At 45.3% G+C, this 25,738-nt stretch overlaps 1 protein-coding gene across 4 annotated transcripts in view; it reads right to left on the bottom strand.

Moving 5' to 3' along the window:
- Positions 1-25,738, bottom strand: part of Gata6 (GATA binding protein 6) — a 32,095-nt gene that overhangs the window by 5,767 nt on the left and 590 nt on the right. The window contains exons 1-6 of one of the 4 annotated variants that reach the window (XM_087592640.1): positions 25,561-25,633; positions 23,782-24,935; positions 19,803-19,969; positions 16,263-16,388; positions 14,985-15,072; positions 14,800-14,897 (exon numbers count right to left, since the gene is read on the bottom strand). In XM_087592640.1, coding sequence (XP_087448766.1) covers positions 14,800-14,897; positions 14,985-15,072; positions 16,263-16,388; positions 19,803-19,969; positions 23,782-24,898 — 1,596 coding nt within the window. In that variant the 5' untranslated portion in view covers positions 24,899-24,935; positions 25,561-25,633. 4 annotated transcript variants of the gene reach the window in all.

Genomic DNA, 25,738 nt, shown 5'->3' with positions numbered 1-25,738 from the left:
GACAGGCATGCGCACACACACACACACACACACACACACACACACACGTGCGCGCGCGCGCACAGACAAGCACAGAGACACACAGACACACACACAGGCATGCACACACAGACACGTGCAGACAGGCAGGCATAGTATCTCATACCTATAGTTTCAGTACCCAGGAAGCTGAAGCAGAGGTCAGCCTGAGCTTGTCTTAAAGGATTTTTAAAGGGGGTGGGGGTGGCACAGAGCTGGGAGCTGCGGTGAACTGCTGTAACCCAAGCACTGCAGCAGCAGGAGGATGGGATTCAAGGCCATTCTCCTCACTTGCACACAAGGTCAGAGGCCAGTCTGGAGGATTATGAAATACTGTCTCTCAAAAAAAAAATATTTTCCCCAAAACAGCAACAATAATAAAAATGATCTGGTAAGAATTTTAGGGGACTGGAAAGATGGTTCAGTGATTAAGAGCACTGACTGCTCTTCCAGAGGTCTTGAGTTAAATTCCCAGCAGCCACATGGGATGGTAACTCACAACCATCTGTAATAGGATTTGATGCCCTCTTCTGGTGTCTGAAGACAGCTACACTGTACTCACATACATAAAATAAATAAATCTTTAAAAAAAGAAGAAGAATTTTAGTTGTGGTGCATGCCTTTAATCCCAGCTTTTACGAGGCAAGTGGATGTCTGAGTTAGAGACACTGGCCTGATGTAGTATTTCCTTAGTTACAGACCAGCCAGGGCTACATAGGGTGATCCTATGTCAAAACAAACAAATCAAAGAATTTCCATGAGTTAACATTTTCCCACATCTAATTAAGTCCTTCAAAGGACTTTATCAAATGGTGAGCCTCTCAATATAGCCAAAGGCTCTTCTAGAACTGAAACAAATGTTCCGGCGGGAAAGCAGAGAGGAGCTTAGATACCAGAGCCCAGCCATCCTTCCTCCCTTCCCCGGGCAGACAGGCAGCTCACTCGGCAGAAATCCCCTCTCCCAGATCAAAGTGCACTGAGGGTGGAGTAAAATCTGTTCTGTGTTCCCGTTCACAGCTTATCTGCCCTCCACCCTCCTACAGACAACTGAAAATGGAGGTACTTCCTGTTCGAAGAATGTGTTATCAGCACCAGACTCAGCCTGGCCTTAGCATAGCATGCACGCCAGGGTAGGTGGGAGACAGCAGCATGGGAAAATGCCCCTGGAAAAGAAGAAGCGATTCCAGGGACAACTCAAACAGAAGGGAAGGAGGGAAAAGCCTGTTTGCCCGTGAGGCACACGCAGGTCATCTCACATCACCCAGCTGCTTCTCTCGAGAATAAGCCATCTCTGTCTTTGAATGTCACTGGTAAAGTTATTAAAGGATTCAGATTTGATTCATTTGAGCTGTCAAATGCTCAGAACGGTGTCTAGCACCAGTCGGCTGGCTCCCAGCGGTCATCTCCTCCTTCCTGCCCTAGCCTTCACATCTTGCAGGGCTGGAAGCTGGGGAGAGCCTCCATAGGAATAGAACTCGGAACACACCAGAGAGAAGAAACACAAAGACAGCTCCGGGGTAAAAACGTGCACTGAACAAGCCAGACCACGGAAAGTTCAGTTTCCAAACCCAGAGAAAAGGGAGAAAGTAACTCTCAAAGTTTTCTTTCCTGCACTGCGTGTGGGAGTTCTGCACATGGGCTTACACACACACACACACACACACACACACACACACACACACACACACTATTCTAATTTTGAACAGAATGCTGGACATGGGGGCACATGCCTTAGGGGAGATAGGGGCAGGGGGATCTAAGTTCCCAGGCTAACCTGATCTAATAGTGAAACACTATCTCAAAAAGAAAAACAAGTGAAACAGATAAACAGATAAAAGTTTTCTAGCTTATGAAATTGTGTGCACATGTAGAAACACACACATTGGAAATGGACTGTGCTGCTATCTGCCCAGGGTAGCCTGGATCTCACTCACCATCCTCCTGCCTCCCACATTACAGTGCTGGTATAGACACATGCTACCATACATAGCATAAGTTTTAATGTTGTAAGAAAGCCCCAATGAAGCTAGCTCAGTGGGTAGAGCCCTTGCCAAGCCGCATGAAACAACCCTGGGTTCAATCCTGAGCAGTACATGCACCAGGCATGGCGGTGCTGCTGTAATGACTGGGGAGGTAGGTCAGAAGGATCGGTTCAATGCCACCCCAGCTACAATCCAAACAGCTGCCAGCATGAGTGGGCTACAGGGGGCTTTTGTATCAAAGAAACCACAGAACTCTGCTAACGTATCTGCATTGCTTCTAAAAGTTCCTCTCTGCAGGAAGGAATTGCTGTCTGTACCCAGGAAAGTAACAGGGTGAGTGGTCAAGCTCTGGTGTGGGGCTCTAAGCTTCAAGACCCTGATCTGCCTCCCATGCACCTGAGTGAGTCTGTGCTCACTCTCGAACCCTGTGTGAGGGGAAACCGGGCATTCCTCAGCAAAGCTGTGTTTTTGTAGCCTCTGGGCTTAAACCCCTGTGGGGCTCTCTAGCTCCCTTCTACAAGAAAAGGAAAAAAAGTATGCATAAGTCCCAGTACAGGCATATACTCTCATGGAAACCTGTATGCCCACTTACATGGTGGCAGAATAGGACTCAGTTCCCAAGGTGACATGTGGAAGGTACCGGAACACATAATCTCTCAACTCAAAGCCCTCGAGCTGTCCATGCCGGCTTGCCAGCCTGAACACATCCACCTCTAAAGAGTAGCCAGTCCCTGTAACTGGCCTAACTCCATTTGTTCAGTTTCCTTCCTAAAATGTCAGATTCTCTAGCTGCAATCCACCCTGGACAGGGAAGCAAGTTGTCTTGACCCCGTGCTCCCGCTCTAACGGAGGGCATCGGGTGGGGAAGGCAGCCAGTTTGAGGCTACGCAGGGGCAAATATAAACTACCAGGGTCTGTCTGGGAACGTGAAGTCAATCTGGAAACTTCTTTTTAAAAAAGGTTTGTGAAATTGGAATGGATTATTCCATTTAGTAGTCAAAAGAAGCTGTACAGGACCCCGAGGCAAAGCCTTGCAATGCTGTGTGTCACCACTTTCGCGTGCTTCTTCTCAGGAGATGGGTGAGGATCCTAAACCCTGAGCTTCAGTAGGAAAACAACAAAGGTCGGAAGAACACATACTCAGCCACCACATCGGGAACTAAGGAACACAGACCATAAAAATGCTAGCAGGGAAAACAAAAGCTTGAAAAGCTTCTTATAGCACGGGAATACTTCTTTACATTCCCCTTTTAGAAAGTAAAGATTTATTCCCACTATCTTGGAGGGGAGGGGGTCTGAGTGCTACGCGAGCTTCTATCTTAAGTGCTTGCTGTTCATAAGCTTCAAAGCAGTCTGTGGGCATCTCCCATTACGCTACGCAACACTCCTAAGGACCAGATGGGAGGACTTATTCTTCCCTTGTAGGAGGACAAGTCTTGCCAGTTCCCTACAGTCACGGAGAGCTTCAGCTGGCTCTTGGCTGCCTGAATCTGTTTTCTCCCAGCTGCTAATCTGTGAGCCCCAGAATAAACTTCAGACCATATCCAGGCTTCCGTACAAACCAAGCACTAATTTAATGACATCAAACATAGTTTGATACAATAAAAAAAAATGGCTTGTAACACTGGCAAAAATTCTTGTAACTCTGGTGAAAGCTGACCATGCCAATACACCAGACAGGCAGCAAGCCATGGAGTTGGTCCCCTTGAAACAACAGATACTGTCTTGGAATTCTGTTTATCACATGACATGGGCATGGTGGCAGATTCCTGTTACCACTCTTAGGAGGTAGAAACAGGAAAATCAGGAATTCCTGGCCAGCCTCAGCTACCAAACAAATCTGAGGCCAACCTGGGCTATTTGAGATTCTGTAGCAAACAGAAACATAAACTGAGTCCTAGGCTGTCCTGGAGCTGCATATGACAGAAGCTGGGTTATGAGCCATTAAGTCTGACAACACCTGTCTTTGAAAGTATTGGTATACAGAAAAAAATCATCAGATAACCAACTCTAAGTATGAGCAAGGCTATCACACTGAACTTAATTCGGACCCACTAAGTCTTCATTTTGCTGGTAACCCTTTTGGCAGACACTCACGAAATGCATAATTACTTCAATTCCAGTAAGGGAATTCATTTTCTTCAAAGACTCATTTAGCAATAACATTTCAGATCATCCTAAGCCAGATTCCTTGTCTGTAGCATTGTTTTCCCATAACATTATTTCACATTTTGTGACAATTCTGTATTTTTTAGAGGCAGGGATTTAAAACAAACAAACAAAAAATAGGTGAAGAATCTTTAAGTTGGGGCTGTACAAAAAGCCAATAAGCCCTGCTGGCACACACATGCTTTCTGCCTGGCTCTGGCTTTTAGAGCTGTAAGGAGCAATGAGTCACTTATCACTTAAGCCTCAGTCCACGGTAGCTTAAGTGAGCACATACTTCGTAACTGTTTTCTAATGCATATTCAAAGCCATGGGATGTTAAGGAGACAGTGGATTTTCTCACTACCTTACACAGGGACACACACACACACACACACACACACACACACACACACACACACGAGAGAGAGAGAGAGAGAGACAGACAGACAGACAGACAGACAGACAGAGAGGGGGAGAGAGAGGGGGGAGAGAGAAGGGGAGAGAGAGGGAGAGAGAGGAGAAAGAGAGACGAGAGAGAAAGAGAAAGAGAGAGAGAGAGAGAGAGAGAGAGAGAGAGAGAGGAAGGAAGAGAAGAGACACGGGGTTAGATAGAAATGAAAGTATTCGAAATCCTTATTTAAACATTCTCTGCTAGGGTGGCTTTCTGTGAAGGCTAGATAGTGTTCAGATAGAATTACAAGTTACTAGAAAGGCTGTGAACAAAGAGAGAGGGTGGTTGGTACACAGGGAATGTGAAGTAAAATATGCCAACAAAATATTTATGTTCATGGCTTGCAGCATGTGGCAAGTGGGATATTAATAACTGAGTTGATTGGCCAACTCCCCAGGGTGCAGGGAGGGGGAATAGCTCTGACTTAGGAGCTAGGAGACGTTGGTTCCAGTCCCCGATTCAGCACCAGACTGTTCTGTGACCTTAGGGAGTCACTCAGTGTCCTGGTTTATAAATGAAGCAATTATAATAGTGTCTTACCCCAGTGCTCACAATCAGTGTGAGCGAGTAATGGTTTTTAACTCCTTTTTCATTCTTCAGACAAGAGTGCTTGGGAATAGAAATGCTGAAACTAAAAATGGGCGCTAGACTCCTGGAAAGTGTCTTGTCTGTTTAATCATTTCCTAAAACTGAAGGTTGGCGAGGTGCTTGGTGGGAGAAGGCATCTCCTACCAAGCCTGATGGCCTGAGTTTAGTCCACAGGATCTGCGTGGTGGGAAGAGAATGGACCTCACAAGATGTCATCGAACCTCCATACACAAGCCACGGTCATGCATGCTTATGAGCACTCTGTCATAAAAACCTGAAATAGTAACTACCACAGAGAGCAATTTACTAACACTGGAGCAAAGCACGGAGAGCAGTTTAGTAACACTGTTAACTTTAACCTTACACGTAACATCACAATTTCCGCCTAATATCTCCCTGTCATACTCTGAACTCCAGAATACATTTTATTTTCTATGTTGCTTTAATTTAGATTAAAGAGGGTGTGTTCGTTGGTAAAGCCCCTGTGCTGGAAAGATGGCTCTGCTAAGAGTCTCACTGCTAGATCATCAGGATCAAGGGTACAATCCTAGAAACCACATTGAAAAGCTCCCTGACACCAGCAACTCTAGGCCCAGGACCTCCACAGACGCCTGTGCTGGACCTGCATACCTGTGTATACACACAAGCAGAACCACATGTATGTGAGGAGATGTGAGATTCTGAAAGGCAGCCTGGTTCCTGGTGGTTGATAAGGCTAGAAGCCCCTAGGTATTCTGAAGGGGTCCCTGTCACTACCACACCTGTGCATGTAATAAAAATTTTAAGTAGGGCTCGAGAGATGGCTCAATGGTTCAAAGCACAGACTGACTGCTCTTAAAGAACCAAGTTTGGTTCCCAGATCTAGATTGGGTTGCTCAAAAATGTTTGACTTCTGGTCCAAAGGAAATAATGCTTTCTTCTGGCTTCCATAGGACAGCTTGAACTCACATGCATACAGCCACACACACACCTGGCACAGACATACACACATATTCTTAATTTCTGAGGAGGCAGAGGCAGACAGACCTCTGGGAGTCTGAGGTCATATTGGTCTGCATAGCCAGTTTCCAGTCATCCAGAGCTACGTAGGCCAGACATGACGGATACAGGGACACACGTGGTCACTATTTTCCACTCTATTTTAGTAGTAAGATATTTGTTTCTTAAATTACGCACTAAGACTGGTCAAATGTAACAAAGCATTATTTCTTCTGTCTAAAGAAATCAGTGTTGTTGTATGCTGTAGTAGTAGTAACACTGATTGTCCAAGCCAGACCTGGTCCCAAATCAAAGCCTTGACCATTAAACTTGCCACAAGAACTTGGGCCTCTTCCGCACGTTTGTGACCCATTCGGGTGGATGAGTAAAAGTACCTAGCACATAAAAGATACTTGGAGGAAATTAAACTCTTGCCCCTGTGCCACTAACTCACAAGTGAGAAGGCAGATGATAACAAGGCTGGGGCTGCAGAGAGAGCTTATTAATTAAGAGCATTTGTTGCTTTTGCAGAACACTCAGGTTTTATTCCCACACATGTGGTTCACAAGCACTCAGTTCTGGCGGTTAGATACCCTCTGAGTACCAGGCATACATGTAAACAGACACACATGTAGGCAAAACACTCATATACATAAAAAGCCAAAAATAGCTGAAGTACTTCCCAGTAGAAACAGCAGGGGTCCAAGCCCGGGAGACTGGTTCAAGCCTGAAATCCCAATACTAAGGAGGCTAAGGTCAGAAAATTCCTGTGACTTTCAGACCAGCACATACATACATGCATACATACATATATATTCGCTTACATGCAAGCAAAGCTCTCATATATATAGAACAATTCTTTTTTAAAAACTAAGAACAAGATTAACTGATATAATGGTTTAGCTTTCGGTGCTCTGTGAGGTGCATGCAGAACATTCAAGTGGTGATGATGCCGTGCTATTTCCCAGCCCCAGGGATGGGGGCAGGGCACGGAAACAGGAGAATCATCTGCACCCAGGTTCAAGGCCAGCTCGACCATCATAGGAAAACCTCATTCTAGATAGGTAGGTGGATGGATGGATGGATGGATGGATGGATGGATGGATGGATGGACAGACGGAGAGGTGGACAGAGAGAAGACAAGCTAGAGAGACGGCTCAGTGGCTATGAGCGTCCTGCTTTTCCACCATCTAGTTTGGTTCCCCGTTCCCAGCACCTATGACTGGCTCAGAACCACCTGTAGCTCTGGAGAATCTGAGACCCTCTTCAGGTTTCTATCAGCACACACATATGTATGTGTAGTACACTCCCAACATATTTTTGTATACATAAATAAAACAATTTTTTTAACAAGAGCAGACCCCGGGGTTGTAGCTCAGGTTGTAAGTATTTGCCGAGCATCCTCCAGGCCCTGAGTATGGTCTCTAGCACCACAGGGGCAAGAGAGTGGAAGAAGTGGTAGCTTTCTGCCCCAGGGCCAGCAAAAGCAATCCATGACTCGTGCAGGCTAAATCTGCCACCGATGTGCCTTCCGGTTCCTAAAGGAACTACTGTCTGTGACTCTGTGACTAGCAATAACATCTTGGTAAACCCAAACTGATTCCAGCACAGTAGAGAAAAACCTTCCCATAAAAATTGTCACACTGGTAACCCAAGCACTCAGAGGCAGGCAGATCTCTAAGTTTGAGGCCAGCCTGGTCTACGGAGTGAGTTCCAGGGCAGCCAGAAGTCTCAAAAAAAAAAAAAAAAAAAAAAAAACAAAGCCAAAAACAAAAGAACTTGGGTGAGAGGTAAAGCCCGAGCTAAGGAATAAATGAATGCAATGCTTTCTAATTTCACCACAGGTTACAAATGTCCATGCAGAATCCTAGCACCTGGGGGGCAAAAACAGACAGCAGGATCAGAAGTTCAAGGCCAGTCTCAGAGAAGTTAGATTCCAGCCTGGACTACGTAAAACCATGTCACAAAAATCTGCAAACAACACCCTGGCCTGGAGAGGTGTGGACCATCCATCTCTCCACCGAGCTGGCTGTGGGTAACAGCCCTTGTTGCCCTTGCAGAGAACTGGGATTTAATTCTCAGCACCTACATGGCAGGCAGCTCACAACCATCTATGACTGACTGCAGGCCAGGGGCACCCAAGGCCTGATTTCTGCAGGCACCTACATGCAGGCAAAATACTCTGGCACAAAACATAAACATTTTTTTTTATATTGTCTGTGAAAAGAACCTCAAATGTTGGCCTTCCCAGGTATCTACACTGTCGTCTGAGGGTTTCACAAAGCTTATTTTAGTCTATCCCTAAGTCACTGCCGCTGAGGGCAAGCACTTAAGGGTACATGCTACCACAATGCTCAGGGAGGGGTGCTTACAGTTAGGAGGGCGGCCAGTGTCTACAGAGAGACAAAACACAACACCTATTAAACTTCTGAAATGGATCCAAGCAGGGTTGAGACCACTGAGACCCAGACATGGGATTCACACCCATCTGCCTCTTGGTGCGTCGTCAACAAGAAACACAAGTAAGGAAACCTGTTTCCCGACACAGCAGAACCCCTGCCCCTGGTAGGAGGTGCAGCAGGGCAGCCCCCCACCCTCCCCACCCTCAAGTCCGAGGCTGAGAAACCACTGTGTAAGGGTGTGAGTTCAGTGCACATCATGGGATTGCAGAAGAGAAGGAGACATGCCTGTGAGGCGGGCAAGCAGGGGTGTGCTGGCATTGCTCAATTAGCAAAATACTCCCAATCAGAAATATGGTAATTGTCGAAGTCCAACAGGCAGCAGAAAGCACACTGGTCGTGGAAGCCAGTGTTAGCTAAAGTTCCTTATTTACAAAAGAACATAGTTTGGGCTCTCATTACTGATGGCTTTAAAATATATATATATTTTATTTATTTCCATAAATATATATATATGGAAAAGAAAAGCCCATTCCTCCCTCTGTCTTCCAAACATCCAATCTCTCTGCCTTGTAGTCACACCAAATTCAAACACTCGCCCTTTGGTGCCATGGATTGCTACTCCTCCTTCCTGGATACTTCTATCTACATTTTGTTTTTAATTCTTAATTACTTTATTGATTGGGAGTGGTGGCATGTGAATGACGGTTTATTAGTGTGGAAGTCAGGACAACTTTGGGGAAATTGTCTCTTACTTTCACCACCTGTGCCCTGGGACTGAATTCAAATCTATCCATCAGGGTAGGCTGTGATCACTTTTACTAAAGAACCAATCCCGTCGGCTCTCTATCCCCATTTGTCTCTTCAAACCTACCCAATTGAAGGAGGGTATACGTACTTTGCAAAATACATTGTGCAAAAATCTCAAGTGACTAATTTTTATGAGAAAAATAGGCAACTATTTAGACAAAGGAACGCATGCCTGTAATCCCAGCATTTGCTAGTAACTCCCAGGCGAGGAATTAGGAGTTCGGGGTCCCCACTGCTTACAGAGGCTGAGCTACATGAGACTTGAAAGACTAGGGGCTGAAGAGATGGCTCGGCGCTCAAGGACACTGTCTGCTGTCCCAGAGAACCCAAGATTCCCAGCACCCTTGTGGTGAACTTATATAACTGCACCTCCAGAGAATCCCACCTTCTGCTCCTCCTGACCCCCAGGCCTCCTGACCCCCAGGCACACAGAGGCAAAACAGCCATCCACACACATGAAATATTTTTAAAACTAAATGTTACCCAGTTACTCCGGGGTTCTGTTCTCCACAGGTCCTTTCCAACTGTGACAGAGCTGAAAGCCCCCCTTTCCCCCTCTACTGCTTTGCTTATCCTGGTACTTTCAAGCCTGACCTGCAGAGAAAGACCATGTATGTGCGTGCCTGCCACTCCCCAGCACCTCGTACTATGGACAGTGCCAGATGGGAGAAATGGGAGACCGTGTTCTCCCCCCCATGCCCCGTAAAAGGGGCCTCCTACACCTCCGGACTTCTCAACACCCAGCGAAGCAGAAGCGAAGTAGATATTTACCGATGCCAAGTGCAGTGTTTAATGATGACTGATATAATCTCAATCAATCTCATTTTTAAGTAATGGCTGATACTATTTTTAGGCAAAATATGTCCAGCGATTCTTTATACTCATGCATTAATTCTCTGTACATAGCCCAAGCTGGCATCAGCCTGGAGATTCTCCTGCCTCAGTTTTTGCACACGCGCACACACACACACACACACACACACACACACACACTGTGTTAGCCTTTTAAGTCAAGGGGGAAAGTCTTCTGACCAGATATCTATCTTACAATGATGGAAATTGTACACATTAACATTTCACTTGTAAATAACAAAAACAAAAGGTTTATATATTGCTCAACACCTGGAATTCAAAAATATTTGGGTTTTGTTGTTGTTGTTTGTTTCTTTTGTTTTGGTTTGGTTGGTTGCTTGGTTGCTTGGTTGCTTGGTGAGGTTTTCTGAGACAGGGTTTCTCTGTGTAGCCCTGGCTATCCTGGAACAACTAGCTTTGTAGACCAGGATGACCTCGAATTCACAGAGATCCACCTGTCTCTGCAGGTGTGGGCAGCCCTATGCCCAGCGCACACCCAAAATAAAGTTTTTCTTAAAGATACAGTCTCAGTCTGTAGTCCCAGCAGACCTGGAACTCTCTATGTAGAGTCGCCTTCAACTCAGAGACCAACTGAATGCCGAGATTAAAAGCTAGTACCACCACATCCAGCAGATTTTAGTATTTTTATATGCCATGAAGAATAAACACCAAATTCTGTCAACTGGGCCAGTTTAGTGTTTCTCAGTAACCTTACAAATAAAACTGTAGCCGTAGTAAGACAGACTTGTTAGCATATTTGGAAATAAGAACAAGCATTAACATGCATTCTTTTATCAATGCTGCATAGTACAGAGAGTCTCTCCAACATAAGGCAGGAAAATACTGCCTGCCTTTCTCCCTTCGGTCTGTAAACCACACACCAGCACAGCTTCCCACAAGGAGAAACTGAGTCACACCAGGTTCTGACTGGACGACTCTCCAGACTCTTCCTGACTCTCCCAGACAAAGGGCTCATGAAGCACAAGGAGAGCCCATACATAAAGCGAGGTCAGAACAGAATAACCAGTGCAATGGAGCAGAAGTGAGACTCCAGGCTCCAGGCTCCTACGGCAGATCTGGTCTAGCCAGGAATGGTGACTGGCATTCAGGAGGCTTGCCAGGGTGCACATAGAGATCAAGGTAACCTAGCAACTTAGTTAAAGGCCAAAATTTAACTACATGCTAAAGGCCGCACATGGTGGCAAACACCTTTAATCCTAGCACTCGGGAGGCAAAGGCAGATAGATCTGTGAGTTCAAGGCCAACCGGTCTACACAGTGAGTTACAGGCGAGCCAGGACTACACAGTGAGGCCCTTGCCTTCAATATATAAATAAATAAATAAATAAATAAATAAATAAATAAATAAATAAATATTACTGACCATGTTTTAAAGGGGTTGAGAATATCACTCAATGTATAGCACTTGCCTAGCATCCACAAGGACGTGAACTCACCTCCTAGTACTAAGAAATAAGAAGAGAAAAAAAGTAAAGGATTGCATTAAGATGGCCCACTGGAAAATGGCTTGTTACACCAGTCTGACGAAGCGTCTTCCCAAAGTTGTGCTCTGACCACCACACATCACCATGGCGTATGCACATATACAACATAAATATACGATAAGTTAACTTAAACGAGAGAGAGGACTCCTTCCCATACCCCATTGCTGCTGAGAAGGGACCCGGGGCCTGGCTCAGGCTACAGCAGTCAGTAGTCAAGACAGCTTCCCTCCAGTGTCCTTTGGCCAAGAGAACCCAAGAACCTGGTGCCCATGAATCCACAGGCAAGGAGCCAGCTAGAAATGCCACCACTGGCTCCCAGAGAGAAGGACAACATGGGGCTACTGCACCTTGTGTGTGGAACAGTGCTCGATTTCCACCAAGGAAAGGCAGACATGTTACCCATCCTCTCTCGGCGGAGGGCTGCGTAGCTCCAGCCGCACCATCTGTGCCCGAGATTTCCACCTTTTTAAAAGTGCTTCTTTCTGCCAGCTGCTCACAGACTTCATGCATGAACGGTTCTCTCCACAGCCATGAAGTCGCCACACCAACCACACCACAGAACCACAGAACTTCAGCGCAGCCAGATATAAGCACTAGAAAGCACGAAGGGCCAAAGAGGCATGGAAGGACCCTCCTTGGCAACAATCTAGAGAAGGGACACGCTACCTGCAATTACTCTTCATGTGGGACAATATCCAAAGGTGGACTAGTTCCTCACAGCAAGTCAGGAGCAGCTTACGAAGACATCAATGGTAGGGTTGCCATGCAGGGAAAGCATCTCTGTGGCAACCTGGTATTCTCTGCAGGAGGTTGGTAAGAAGTAGAGTGAAGAAGCAACTCCATCCAGGGCAGATGGGAGGTGATGTCACCCAGCTCTACCCCAGCTGCCTGAGGAGCTGCAGCTCATACCAGCTGCCCCAGGCTCTCCAGGTCCCATGGAGATTTCACAGCTAGGATCTTGAAGGTCTGCAGCTTTATAAAAGGGCCTCTCTGGAGGAGTCCCTGCTAACAATTCTTACGGCTCTGCCTCCTGGTGTCAGAAGGCTGCTGGTCTTCCTCTGAAGGGAACAGGCCACAAACAAAGCAAGCCTAGAGAACCAGCCCACAGCTCACAGGACCCTCATCCAGTCAGATTAGGTTCCTCTTCCAGTTTTTGCAGTCTTTTTCTAACAGACTGGATTTATTAAGAGAAATTGTGAATTTTTACATCACAAAACCACAAGAGCAAATCTGACTGCATTCCCAATAGCACCACTCCTCAAGCAAACACAGGAAGCCTATGACATCAACGTTTAAACTAAGTTTCAGCCCCAGGAACTAGATACTGCCTTCCCCCAACAGTAACTTGGGGCTAACCTTAGACAAGACACAGACAGTGGTTCCAAACCTGGCTGCTCCTTGATACCCCAGAAAAAAAATAAAACATCATTTTGCCCCATTTACCTACACAATCTGAGGACCAAAGAGTAGGAGGAACCAATTCTTGATCTTTTATTTCCCAACAAGTAACAAAGTCATTTTGCCACTTCAGACAAATGGAGGTGCATTCATCACTCTAAGCAATGAGCACAGGAACCAGGAATGGGTAAACAGGTACAGGTACTGGCTGTCTGACTCCACAAATCTGTCCTCTGATGTCTACAAGTATATGTGGCACACAGACATAATGGGCACATGAATATCCCACACATATATCACACACACATGCAACACACACACGCACGGGCACGCACACACACATTTATAAAAGCTCCTTAACCTAACATTTGCAACAAACAGAACCAGCTGGAAGACTGAGCACACGCCTTTAATCCCAGTGGCAGAGGCAGAGAGAGGCAGATGAACCTCTTTGAGGAAATTTGGTCTGTCTATACAGAGTTCTATGTCAGACAGGTCTAAAAGACCCTGTTTCAAAAAAATGTAAAACTTTTTGCTACATTATTCTTTCATTGTGTCCATTCAACAACTATTTATAGAAATGCATTATATACTGGTTACAATGTTTTCAATTCTTTGACAGTTTCATACATATATAAAATGTTTAATTATTTCAGTCTACTTTCATTAAAGGAGTTTGGTCTACAAAGAAACATCAAATCTTCTCAAATATGGAATACTGTTTTTAGTATGTTTGTTTGGATTTGTGACTGAGGTAGGACCAAGACAGAGAGCGAGCCTATGGAAGCTTCCAGATACCTCTAGTGTAGTACTTTCAGTTTTGCCCGTGGCTATTGTATGGAAACACAAGTAAGTTTCCAGGCCCCACACCCAGAAATTTTGACAAAAAACTTCCAGGATGGAGCTTAGAAATCTGCAGCATTTTAAAGTACCCTAAGCAATCCAAGGCCAAACTATACAGCCAACCCTAGCAGAAAGGGAAGAATCTGGGCTGTACTCCTTTATAGAGTCCTGCCCAAGGGCTGGGGGTGTACCTGAAAGGCCCTCTGTGGAGCCACAGAGCTGAAGCTGAGGGAAGCCAGGTGCCCTGGACAGACATTAGAGTGGGTTCCTGTCACAGCACCACAGTCACTGGTACTGGTATTGCTTGTCATTGCTGAAATGACCCTTTGGAATTAATGACCACCGGAAGCAGCAAGTCTCCCAGCAAGAGCAGTAGGAGCAACTGCAGACAGAGGACCTTGCCTTGACTGGTCCCATGAAAGTAAATCTGGGGTTGATAGGCACCTAGTCATTTTACTAATCTAGGTTAGAAATACATAGTGACTCTCACAAGCAAACAAGCAAGCAAGGAAGAAAGGAAGGGAGGGAGGGAGAGAAAGAAAGAAAGGAGAAAAAGTAACCATGATCACTGTGAGGCTTTAACACTTCTTTCTTTTCTTTGGGCTAATCTAACACTAAAAAAGTTGGACCTTAATTAAGAGGTTTGTAAAGTACTTAAGTTGACATTTTGTTGACATTCAAATATAATTTCCCCTGAAAAAAAAAGATTCTTAGGTACCAGTTCACTAAATTATTGGTTGAGATTATGATACTGCTGATAAGATAGAATGTAAGATAAGTCGATGCAGAACAGTTCCCTCGGGAGTCACCGACTGCTTGCACACTCACCCCTGAGGCAGTCGACTGTGTGGGAGGAGAAGTATTTTTGGTGCAGTCATCTGAATTAGAGGAGGAGGAAGTTGGAGTCATAGGAACAGAGCTGTTACCTGCAAGAGATGAGCTGTGAATCCAACGACCCCCACTGCCAAAGCCAGAAAACACTTCACAGATAAAATGGCATTTATCATACTTACCGGAGCAAGCTTTCGACTTATTTATATTTTTAGGTTTTCGTTTCCTGGTTTGAATTCCTTCTTTTTTCATAGCAAGTGGTCGAGGCACCTAAAAAAAAAAAAAAAAAAAAAAAAAAAAAAAAAAAAAAAAAAAAAAGTCCACATTGGTCTTACATGCAAATATTATACTGAAGTAAAAGATGATTTTAGCACCGAAAGCCCTCATTTTAAGTACCTGGGAATGCAGCTTGCAGAATGCTTACGTGCCCCAGAAAATAAGTAATTTTCTTTTCAATATTAAAGATTCAGGTGTGCTAGGGGAACACTATTGGGCTACAGTGCTTTAAACTAATGAAAGACTTTTGGCAAAAATTTTCATCCACATGTGTGTGTATTGATATTTATTAATATATATATATTGATTGATTGTAAATGTATATAAAGATTTCCCCTTTCTCCAACAAATAGATTCTTTCAGGAAAAAAATTAGTTTATCGTGGACAATTTAATATTTTCAACTTTGTTTATTATCTGAAATAACAAACAATTATAGACCAGATATTTCTTGTATGAATCTTTACTTTAATATCCTTATTTAAGAGAGATCAAATGCCTTCTCCCTACAACACAGTTTATTTACCGTAAAAGACTGATCATTGTAGCCAGTGGCTCGAGGAAAGTCTTAGCGCTCAGAAGGCTAAGGCAGGTGGGCTGTTGCACCCTGGGCTGTGAGTTAGAGGTCAGCCTAGGCTACAGAATGAGACCTTGTCTAGAGCAGACAAACAAATATTGAAGTTTACAATAAGCTTTGCGACCCTTTGATGAAGTACACACTCTAACAGAAGCTATCAAATACAATTCCTCAGACAAATGCCTTTGCCAAATTTCTTAAAACTTAAGATTTACTGTAAACATTATTTCGCTATCAATTTTTGAAGTATACACTTTAGATTTTTACATTTTCCTTTCTTTTTCTTTGTGTTCAGGGTTTCTCTGTATAGCCCTGGCTGTGTTAGATTAAAGACACGCACGGCCACACTTAGCTCATTTTTACATTTCTAAAATCGAGATGTTTTACAAAGAATGTTAGTTAGTGTCAGGTTTTATTCCCTGGCTGCTTAGTGGCTGAACTGATGAGATCACATTACAGTTAAAGAACAGCTTGGATTCGCTATGGGTCATGTGTACACACATTCACTTTTATACCGTCCTTTTCATTTGCTGATTCTGACTTATAATCAAAATTCTACAATTCAGGTAGTAACTACGTATTCATAATAAACAGAATAAGAGGCATACCCCATGGAGTTTCATATAAAGCCCGCAAGCATTGCACACGGGCTCACCCTCAGCGTTTCTACGCCATAAGGTAGTGGTTGTGGTGTGACAGTTGGCACAGGACAGTCCAAGCCGTCGTGATGAAGGCTAAAAAAAAAGCACACACACACAAAAAAAACACAGTAAGTACAGAAAGGCGACCTTTACACATTTTAATGACTTTATATGTACATCAAGTTTCTATCTTCAAAAAACACTTTTCCTGCTAATTATACATGAAATGTCCTGTCAGGGAAGAAAAAAATCTGTCAAATTAGGCAGACCTTCCTGGACTAGAAACCTTAAGGACTGCTTGGTGTGCTTAATCCAGCAGGTAAAATTTTCTCCCCCAGCCTGCTGCTGCGTGTTCTTCAATAATCTGGACCCAATCGTTCATTGGCCGTGCTAAGCTATCACAGCCTGTGCCGTAGTGGCTGCTCCTCCAAGAAGTCAGGTTTCCATGCATTGCTGTTGGGGAATTAGATTCTTCAAGTTGCCCCAAACAGAGCTAAATTCTAGAACATTAACAAGAATACATACAACCAACCACCAGGCAGCCTGAATCCTGAAGCACAGTGAAAGCCAGGAATCTAGGAATTAGACATAACCACATCTATTTTTCACTCACATGTAGAAAAAAAAATCACCCAGAAAACACAAAAAGATGAGTGAGAGTCTGGCACGGTGAGCCTTTAACCCCATTACTAAGGAGGCAGAGGCAAGTGGATCCAAGTTCTAGGCTAGCCTGGGCTACACAGACAAACCCTATCTAGGAAAAATGAGAGGGGTGGGGGAGATGAGGGAAAGAAGGTCAGGACCTGAATAAAGAAAATACTCTGTTTTACAAAAGATTCCAGCGCATTTGCTAACATTTTTTTAATACACTGCCTTGCACATGGTGATGTTGACACACTACTGTCCCAACTATTTTTCATGTAAATAGTTAACTGAATTAACTGGCATCACCAGGGTAAGCCACATCTAATGCTGCCCTTATGATCCTAACATTCCTAAAAGAATAAATTTCCTCCAAATCTCTACAGAAAAGGAGGATGTTGAAAACAATATAATCGTCTCCCAGGAAGACAAAATGTGATTTATATTTAGATTTATCAAACAAGTTGTTTAAAATTATTAAAAACAAGTGCTATGGTCAGATACTACATATATATATATATATATATATATATATATATATATATATATCAAAGCTCCAAAGGCTATAGAAAAATTATAAATAATTGGAAAAGATATGTTAGTCATATATATTGGATATTTATATTCCAAGTTCTTTCCTTGTAGACAAATATAAATGATTAAACAGACTTTTTCACTTATAGCTCACACCTGTTCTATTATTAGGTTAGCATCCTTTATAATCAAGTTGTAAAAACAAGGACACAGCCACGAGCCCCTCAGTCCTGTACCGTTTCTAAGAACTTGGGGCTAATAATTCTCAGGCTCTGGTGAAAAATGCACACACTTGGCAGATAGAACTACTTGAGAAATTGCTTTGCTAAAACAAAAAAAAAAATATTATCAAACCTTACACAGTGGAGATTTCTTTTCTCTTCCCCCTCTTTGGGACTCAGGGGAATTAAGTTTCCAGGTGAGCACTCCTTTCTGTCCATAAACGTGAAATTAGTGAAGGACGGACAAAATGATCCGTTTTATAAATGACCCATTTATGACAGTTTCCAGTGGAATTTGGAGCCAATGTGGAGCAAAATTGTTATCAGAATTTGCCATTATAACAAAGAGCTTTATGACTGTCAACTGCGGTTTATAAGTGAAGGCAGTCACTATAAACATGTGTAATGAAGGTGAGCAGGTTATAAAAGTTCCTTGTAACAAGCGATCTCAGTTCTGTTCCTCACTGACAAGGAATTCAAGTTACACCATAAATGTCTTATTTTGCAATGTAATACAAGTTCAAATTCACAGTGATTGTTCTGTTCTGCTGGCTAAACAAACTGGGGTTCAATATTCTGTTTCTGAGAACTAAGCCAGATTCACCAAAACCATAAGCCCACAAAGAGCCCCAATTGATAGCACACGCCTGCAATTGGTATCATTTATAACTCATTCACAAAGCGTATTGGCTGACCTTGGTTACTGCCGAGACACCTGCCACACAGAGAGAAATGGATTGTATTGGATTTACAAATGTTTATGTTGGTTTTTCTTATGCGTGACAGTTATTTTTTACTAGTACCTGATGAAATAAATGGAGCTTCGTAATATGGTTTTCAGTTAATCAAATGTGTAATTCGACAAGAACCTAAAAACAGCCACATGCACACGAAGTTTCTGCTCAGTTTTGAAAAGGGAAGTTTCCTTTCGGAGCTCAGCTTGGACTCTGTGTGAGTCTGGCTGTCCCTCTGGAAAGTAACATTTAGTTGTCCTTGCTTCTCTGATCGATGAAAGGGAGAACTCCCTTGGAATATTTTCTGACTACTTTCTTTTTAATAAAATACATGAGGATCTCAAAAGCCCTTGAGTCAATTGCATCCTGAATTCAAGGATACCCTTTAAAGAAAACTCTAAAAAACGTTTGTAACAAGCTTAAAGCACATTCCACTCAAATTAACTTCAGCTACTTTATTTTAAATGCATTAAAAACAAAACAATCATAAAACTAATTGCCTCTCCTTAAGGTGTCAGGCTTACACTGTGATGCAATTTCACTCTAATCTATTTAACACAAACAACATGTATAGCGTTTGTTCTGCTAATTAGAGAATAACAATTAAATAAATTACCTGGGTCCTTAAGATGTCTGGCATCTAATTGCAAAGCATTTACTTTAAATGACATTTAGAATACTATTAGTTGGGGCTAGACAAATGTTAGCCTTAAGGTGCAATTCATGAAAACTTCCCCCCCCCCCCACTTCTTTCATTTCTAGCTTTACATGCCCTAACAAATGACTGTATTAGTTTAATCATGGGAGAAAAAAAAATAAGAATACCTCACACTTATTTAAAAGATGGTAAACGCTTGAATTAGTGACATTCACAATTTGTGAAGACTACCTTCTCAAGTTCTGTGCCTATCTGCAACAGCCAGATTTCAAAGTAACCAATGTTTGAGTAAATAAATCTTCACCACAGTCAGTGTAATTTAAAAGGCAGAGGAATAGGGAGCTAAACTTGGATCTTCAAAGCCTACTTTTCCTTTGCCTACTTTTGCTTTGCAGATGTTACCTGCAAGCCCAATTTTTGGGGTTTCCATTTTGTATACTAACTAGCCAAGAATATCTCTTTAAGATAAAATATATATGCACGTGCTTAAAAAAAATGAGAGGCAGCACGGAGCGGAGCAGTTCAGGAGCAGAGCACTGGTCGAATCTAGGTGGTGTGGAAAGGGAACTTTTTTTTTTGGTTGGTTCTCGGTGGGATTCTGACGCTTACGCTAGAGGAAGTTTTGTTGTTGTTGTTGTTTTGTTTTGTTTTTTGTTTTGTAGGGGGAACCGGGGTGAGGGAGAGGTGCTCCGAGTCCGCACCCTGCGGAGACACTTACCACGCGCTTCTGTGGCTTGATGAGGGGCCTGCTGAGGCCGTTCATCTTACTGTAGAGACCGCATGCGTTGCACAGGTAATGACCGGTGCCATCTCGTCTCCACAGTGGCGTCTGGATGGAGCCACAGTTCACGCACTCGCGGCTCTCCGACAGGTCCTCCAACAGGTCTGTGAGGAAAGCAAGGACCAGAGAGAGAGGCCTGTGAGGTCGACAGCCCCAAAGGCACACCACACTCGAACGTCCAGTCGGGTGATCAGAAGTTGGAGGCGCACCCCCAGGCTCTCCAAGACTTCTACCCATAGTCTTGGTTGCCCTAGATCCTAGATCTCCACTGCCCCACACTCTAGTGTCCCCCAGGGGCCTAGTAGAAACCCCAGGGAAGTCGGAGGACCTAAGAATGACAGAATCTGGAGGTGGGGGATAATCAACTCTGTTCCCCTTATGCTCCTCTGGTCCCTGTGCTGTCTAAAAGGTTTTTACAACCGAGGCCCGTCATAATTATAAAATGCAACTTGCCAAACGAAAGGTTACTGCAGAATACTCACTGATCGCTGCCTCCAAATAACCAGGATTTGCTGCCCATTCCTTGTGATCAAGAAATTTTTAAAGTATTTTCTGTGCTCATAACGTTTGCTTCTTACATGCCTTTTCTTCAATTAAAAAAAGGCAAACCATATTGGAAATACTGGCTCTCTCTTCTCTTTCTTCTCTTTCTCTCTTCTCTTTTTTCTTCTTTTTTCTCTCTTCTCTCTCTTCTTTTTCTCTTCTCCCTCTCTTGCCTGTCCCTTGTCTCCGTCATCTCAATAAACCTCTTCCACGTGGAAAAAGATGCTATTCTTAGCATTTACAACGATTAATAATAAATAAGAAAAGGGTTTTCTCAGGGAAGGGAAAGGCACACTACTAAGCATGGAGACTACATTTTATTTTTCATGTCATGAGGATCTAACACTGAAATATTTCGATTTCTATCTAAAATCTATTTTAAATGTTTGTTCCCATCTTTCAGATCATGCGGTTAGCTTTTGGGATTTGAAATGAACCTAAAGCTTAATTAAAAACAAATCCAAAAAAAATCTTAATTAACAAAAGTGACAGCATTTGCTGCTTCTCTGCAAGGAGGTTAAATATAAAAGAACATCGATTTTCTAAACTGAGATTAAATGTGTCACATACACACTTTGTAAAATGAGACCCCTTTCTGATACAAAGAGTTTGAATGTTCTAATTTGACATTCTTCAAGAAATAAATACTTGAGTCACTTTTAACTTTACACTTTAGCATTTTATTTGAAGAATACTCTGCCAGCAGACAGCACCACCCCTCAACCCCCATGTTCTGAGTTTGTGTTGACAGTAATCTGGTAAAAAAAATATTTAAATATGGTTTTAGCATTAAAATGCTTTTATCATTAATTTTTACCGTACCAAAAATAAAGTGCCCTTCATTTCTAGAGTTATGCCTTGAAAGGAAACTAACTAACATCCCACACAAGTGAGTTCAAAGTTATCCTGGGGACACTGGAACTTACAACACATCACAAAGATTTATTCTTCTCTGCCCTAAAAGCCACTATTGACCACAGGAATCAGTAAAATACTCAGGACTTCAAGGACACTGAAGTTAAACAAGGCTTTTGCCTTTGTTGTTGACTTTAAAATGTTACCTATCAGAGAGCTCCTCTACCAGAGTGGGGCATTCCCTGGAAACCCTGGCCATTGGTCTGGCCTCCTTCAGGCTAGGAACAATAAAAAGACTCCCGAAGAAGACTGTGTGAATGCCCCCAGGTAGAACACAGTCCTCTGGAGTCCCAGAGACAAAATTTGAAATTCTAGAAGCTTTTTTTTAATTAAATAAAAATTCTTTAGTTCCTTTTCTCTCTCCCAGCAAGAAGAGCCAGACAGCAATAATTCTAAAATGACAAAGGAAAATACTTTAATTATAAAATCTGGTTGTGCCAGGAGGTTGACACCTCAGTTCTAAATGGTCCCTCTGGGTGCTCCTGGGAAGTGAGAGACTCCAGTCAGGTGTGGCTCCCTAAACGGAGCTCTGCTCTGTGGGGGCTAAGGAAGACCAAAGGATCAGGGACTATGCAGACCCAGGCTCATCTCAGTGTGAACAACTTCAAATCCACCCACCAGACAGGGAAAGGGTGGAAGGCAGGCTTCTTACTGTGTAGGTTGATTAAGCACAGCACTCAAGTTTTAGCTTTGGTGTTGGCTCAAACCACTTAGAGGGTCACCTCTAAACGCAGTTTTAAATAATAATCATTCTTAATATAATGAAGATGGCTGCAAATTCAAGGTCAGCAAGGGAAACAGGAAGATACTGGCAGAGATGAGGGAGAAAAAACAATCCTAGTAAAGAAACAGGTCCGGCTGTGTGATCAAACGCTGGTCTACACTCTTGCCAATCCTGCCTTAGTTGATTCTTAGCAGACTGCAAAATCTGGATATTCCTAAATCCTGTCACTCCAAACCCACTTTAAAAAAAATCTGCTTGAGTCTACAGATTTTTCCGACTTTGCAATGCCCAAAAGGGAGGGGGTGGGAGGGGTGGAAATCAAGGAAAATATAGACTAAGTTCAAAGCCAAAAAAGAATCTCCTATGGTGCCTATATGACAGCATTTCTCAAGCAATCCTAGTCCTGGCAATGTCTAGCCACCCTTTCTCATCCTTTGGAGATTTTTAGTCTCTTAAGTCTTTACCCTTGTGAGCCAAACATGGTCTTTACTTCATGTGGTAGGAAGGGTGACAGTCTATCAAGTCCCAAGCTATCAGAACAGGGTCTGACAGTAAAGGTGCAGAAGGGAGGGAGACGCCTCAGAGCCTCTGGGAAAACTGGTTTCTTCACCAGGTCTCTTGATCTCTCTGTGTTATTAGTGAGGAGATGATCAATTCGGGTTCTTCACTTTAACCCAGTGGGTTTTCTAAATACAAACTGAACAACATTCCCATTTAGTGTAACAGGTCAGGAGCCAGGAAAGGCCGTCCCAAAGGAGTGGAGGAGCTCTCAGAATGAGGCACAAGGATTCATTCATGGGAAGGACAGTTTGGACAACTGTGCCTCCATTTGAGACTAACTACTGCCCTCAAATAGACAGCTACCTTTTTTCCTAATAGGATCGGTTGTCAAATGGCTGAAATCCTGAGAAGGAAAGACTTATGGATGAACCCAAGGCTCAAAACAGGATGGCTGGGGAAAGAAACCATGCCCTGACCATACCTTCCTCTGCTAAGAGCAGACAGAGCTACTTTCCAAAATAAGATCTTTCCAAGGAAGCAGAAGTGTTTTCTCACTCTACACTTCAATAGCCTCTGGCACAGAGAATATGAGGGTAACTTCCTGAGCTAAATTCTGAAGGTCCAGGCCTGGCCAAGTAGGAGCCATATCCCTGAATCCCACACAGCAGATGCCAAGCCTGAAGGCCTATCCACCACAGATGTTACAGATGACCATGTTCCCTTTGCACCCGGTGCTTGTAGATGCCTGGGTCTCAGAGATTAGAGTGTCCTATTTAAAAGGGACCGAGCTGCTTAACTTAGCAGGCTGAATTAGACAAAGCTGAAGATGTCCACGTGTCTACCTAATCAAGTGCCCAGCATTCCAAATGCACCCAGTCCTGGAATCTCACTCACCACTCACCCAAACCAGGATGGATACAAGCGGTGATCTCTCAAACTGAAATGCACGTTTTCTCAATTCCCGGGTTCTTAACTACTCACCAAGCGCCCCCACCCTCCCTCTCCCACACCACGCGCATCCCCTCCCCATGGTTCTGAGGTCACAGATGTGCGTTCACCCTCTTTCCTGGACAAGAGTATTTCCCACAGCATCACTGCTAACTTTTGAGTCTGCCACTAAGACTTTCTAAGAAACCTTTGCTGGCCCCATTGGGCCTCTAGTAAATAGCTGTTCCACACTGCTCCAGTGTCCCCGGCGCGCGCCCCCACACTGCGGCGAGATCTGATCCTTACCTGCGCTGGGGCCTCGTGGCACCGGGAGTGGAGCTCCCGCGCGGCTCTGTAAACTGTGGAGCACCGGCGTTTCGAAGGGTCCCGCTGGCCAGGCGGGAGTCAGAGGAGCGCCCATGTAGGGCGAGTAGGTCGGGTGGTGATGATGGTGGTGGTGGTACGTCCCGTTCAGCGGCCTGGCTGCGGACAGCGAGCTGTACTGGTGCTCCCGGCCACCCATGGCCGCCAGGCTGCCGCCACCGCCACTCACGCTACCCGCGCCCGCGCCGCCCGCAGCCACGTAGCCCCCGGGGTCCCGCGCGGCGCCGTTGGCCATGGGCGGGCTGGGCGAGTAGGGGAAGCGTGCAGAGGCGTGGGCTGTGGCTGATCCCGCACCTCCGGGTCCGGCCGCGCCGCCGCCCGCTGCACCACCCCCGCCATACGGGGGGCTGTCGGCGGAGGCCTGGGGCCAGCCCGGGTGGGCGCCCGCGCCGCCCGCGTGATTGCTGGGCCCGCTGCCCGCCCCCTGCAGGTAAGGCAGGCCGGGCAGCATGGAGCCCACGCGTGTGGTGGGCACGTAGACCGGAGAGCTGGCTGCCGCGGCCGCCGCGGCCGCCGCAGCTGCGGAGTGTACGAAGCCGCCGGGCGCGCCGTCGTAAGCGGCGGGCCCCTGGCTGGACAGAGCGGCGAGCGTCTGGTACATTTCCTCCGGCTGCTCGGCCGCGAAGGGACTCAGCTTGGCGCCCCGGCTGGACCACAGCAGCTTGCTGGCGGTCGCGGCCTGATCGAGGTCAGTGAAGAGCAACAGGTCCTCCCAAGTCGACAGGGCGCTCCCGGGGCCAGCGACCCCGGGCGCCGCGGCTCCGTGAGCAGCGGCGAAGGGATGGGAAGTGTAGGGGCTGAGCAAGAGCGAGCGGCCCGGAGGTCCCGCCACCGCCTCAGTGTCGAGCTGCGGCGTCCTGCAGTTGCTGGCGCCGCAGGGACCACGATCCCCACCCCGGGAGCAGGAGGAGGAAGAGGACGAGATGGGGGAGAGCGGCGAGGAGGGCTCCCGCGCTGGAAAGGGCCCAGAGTCGCCGGCGTCCGCAGCAGCAGCCCCGAAACGCTTCGGCAGGCACCAGCCGCCGTCAGTCAAGGCCATCCACTGTCCGGCACTGCTCCAACCTGACTTTTGGTTCCTAGGGTGGGATTGAGGAACAAGACGGGAAGACAGAAAAAGTGGACTTACTTACTGTCTACAAACATGCTTCACTCCCTCACCCAACCCTCTCCTAGTTTAGGGCATTCCTTAAACATCCTACTTCTGCCCCGTGTTTGATGGGTTAGAAAACAGTAATTGAAATTTGTGCAGCAGCCAAGGTATTCTGGACAACTAGGGTGCCTCTCCGTCACCCAGGACACGTGTCCCCGAGCCCTCCTATCCCACCCCTCCATAGCATCCATCCTCTCTGCAAAGCGCGCCAGAACCCAAGAGTGACCTCGAAGCCGGCCGGGATTTTCCTTCTGTCTCAGATTGGCTAACTCTGAGCCGATGATACGAAAGAATTTAATGTGTGTCAAGGCTGTCTCACCCTGCCTCCTTGTAGGCGCCCCTTTCTTGGGATGCCTCACTGAGAGAGTTCCGCGTGTAAAAATAGCTAGAAAAGACAACCTGTCCCCGAAAACGAAACCGCCGCTTTTTCTCGGAGCTTCCCGGACCTGCTGACCAGATCCAACGCGAGCTCCAGAAAAAGTTACCCAGCCCAGAGAAAGTGGGATGCCAGGAAAGTCGTAAGGACCTAGGAAACAGTGCTGGAAACCCACTCGGCAAAACCTCACGTCCAACCACGTCCAGGCCAACGGTACACCTTAAACACAGACCGCCTCACAACCACCAGCGCGCTCACTCAGGCCAGCCGGGCCACCCCCCCGGGCCACCCCCATGGTCAACCCCAGCGGGGAAAAGGCCAGATCGTGCAGGAATTGGACATAGTAGGGTGGA

Source organism: Rattus norvegicus, chromosome 18 (assembly GCF_021556685.1).
Source record: "Rattus norvegicus strain SHRSP/BbbUtx chromosome 18, alternate assembly SHRSP_T2T, whole genome shotgun sequence".
In the NCBI taxonomy this organism is placed as follows: domain Eukaryota; kingdom Metazoa; phylum Chordata; class Mammalia; order Rodentia; family Muridae; genus Rattus; species Rattus norvegicus.
The sequence above is the reverse complement of the archived record's forward strand: the minus strand, read 5'-3'. Positions and strand labels throughout refer to the sequence as shown.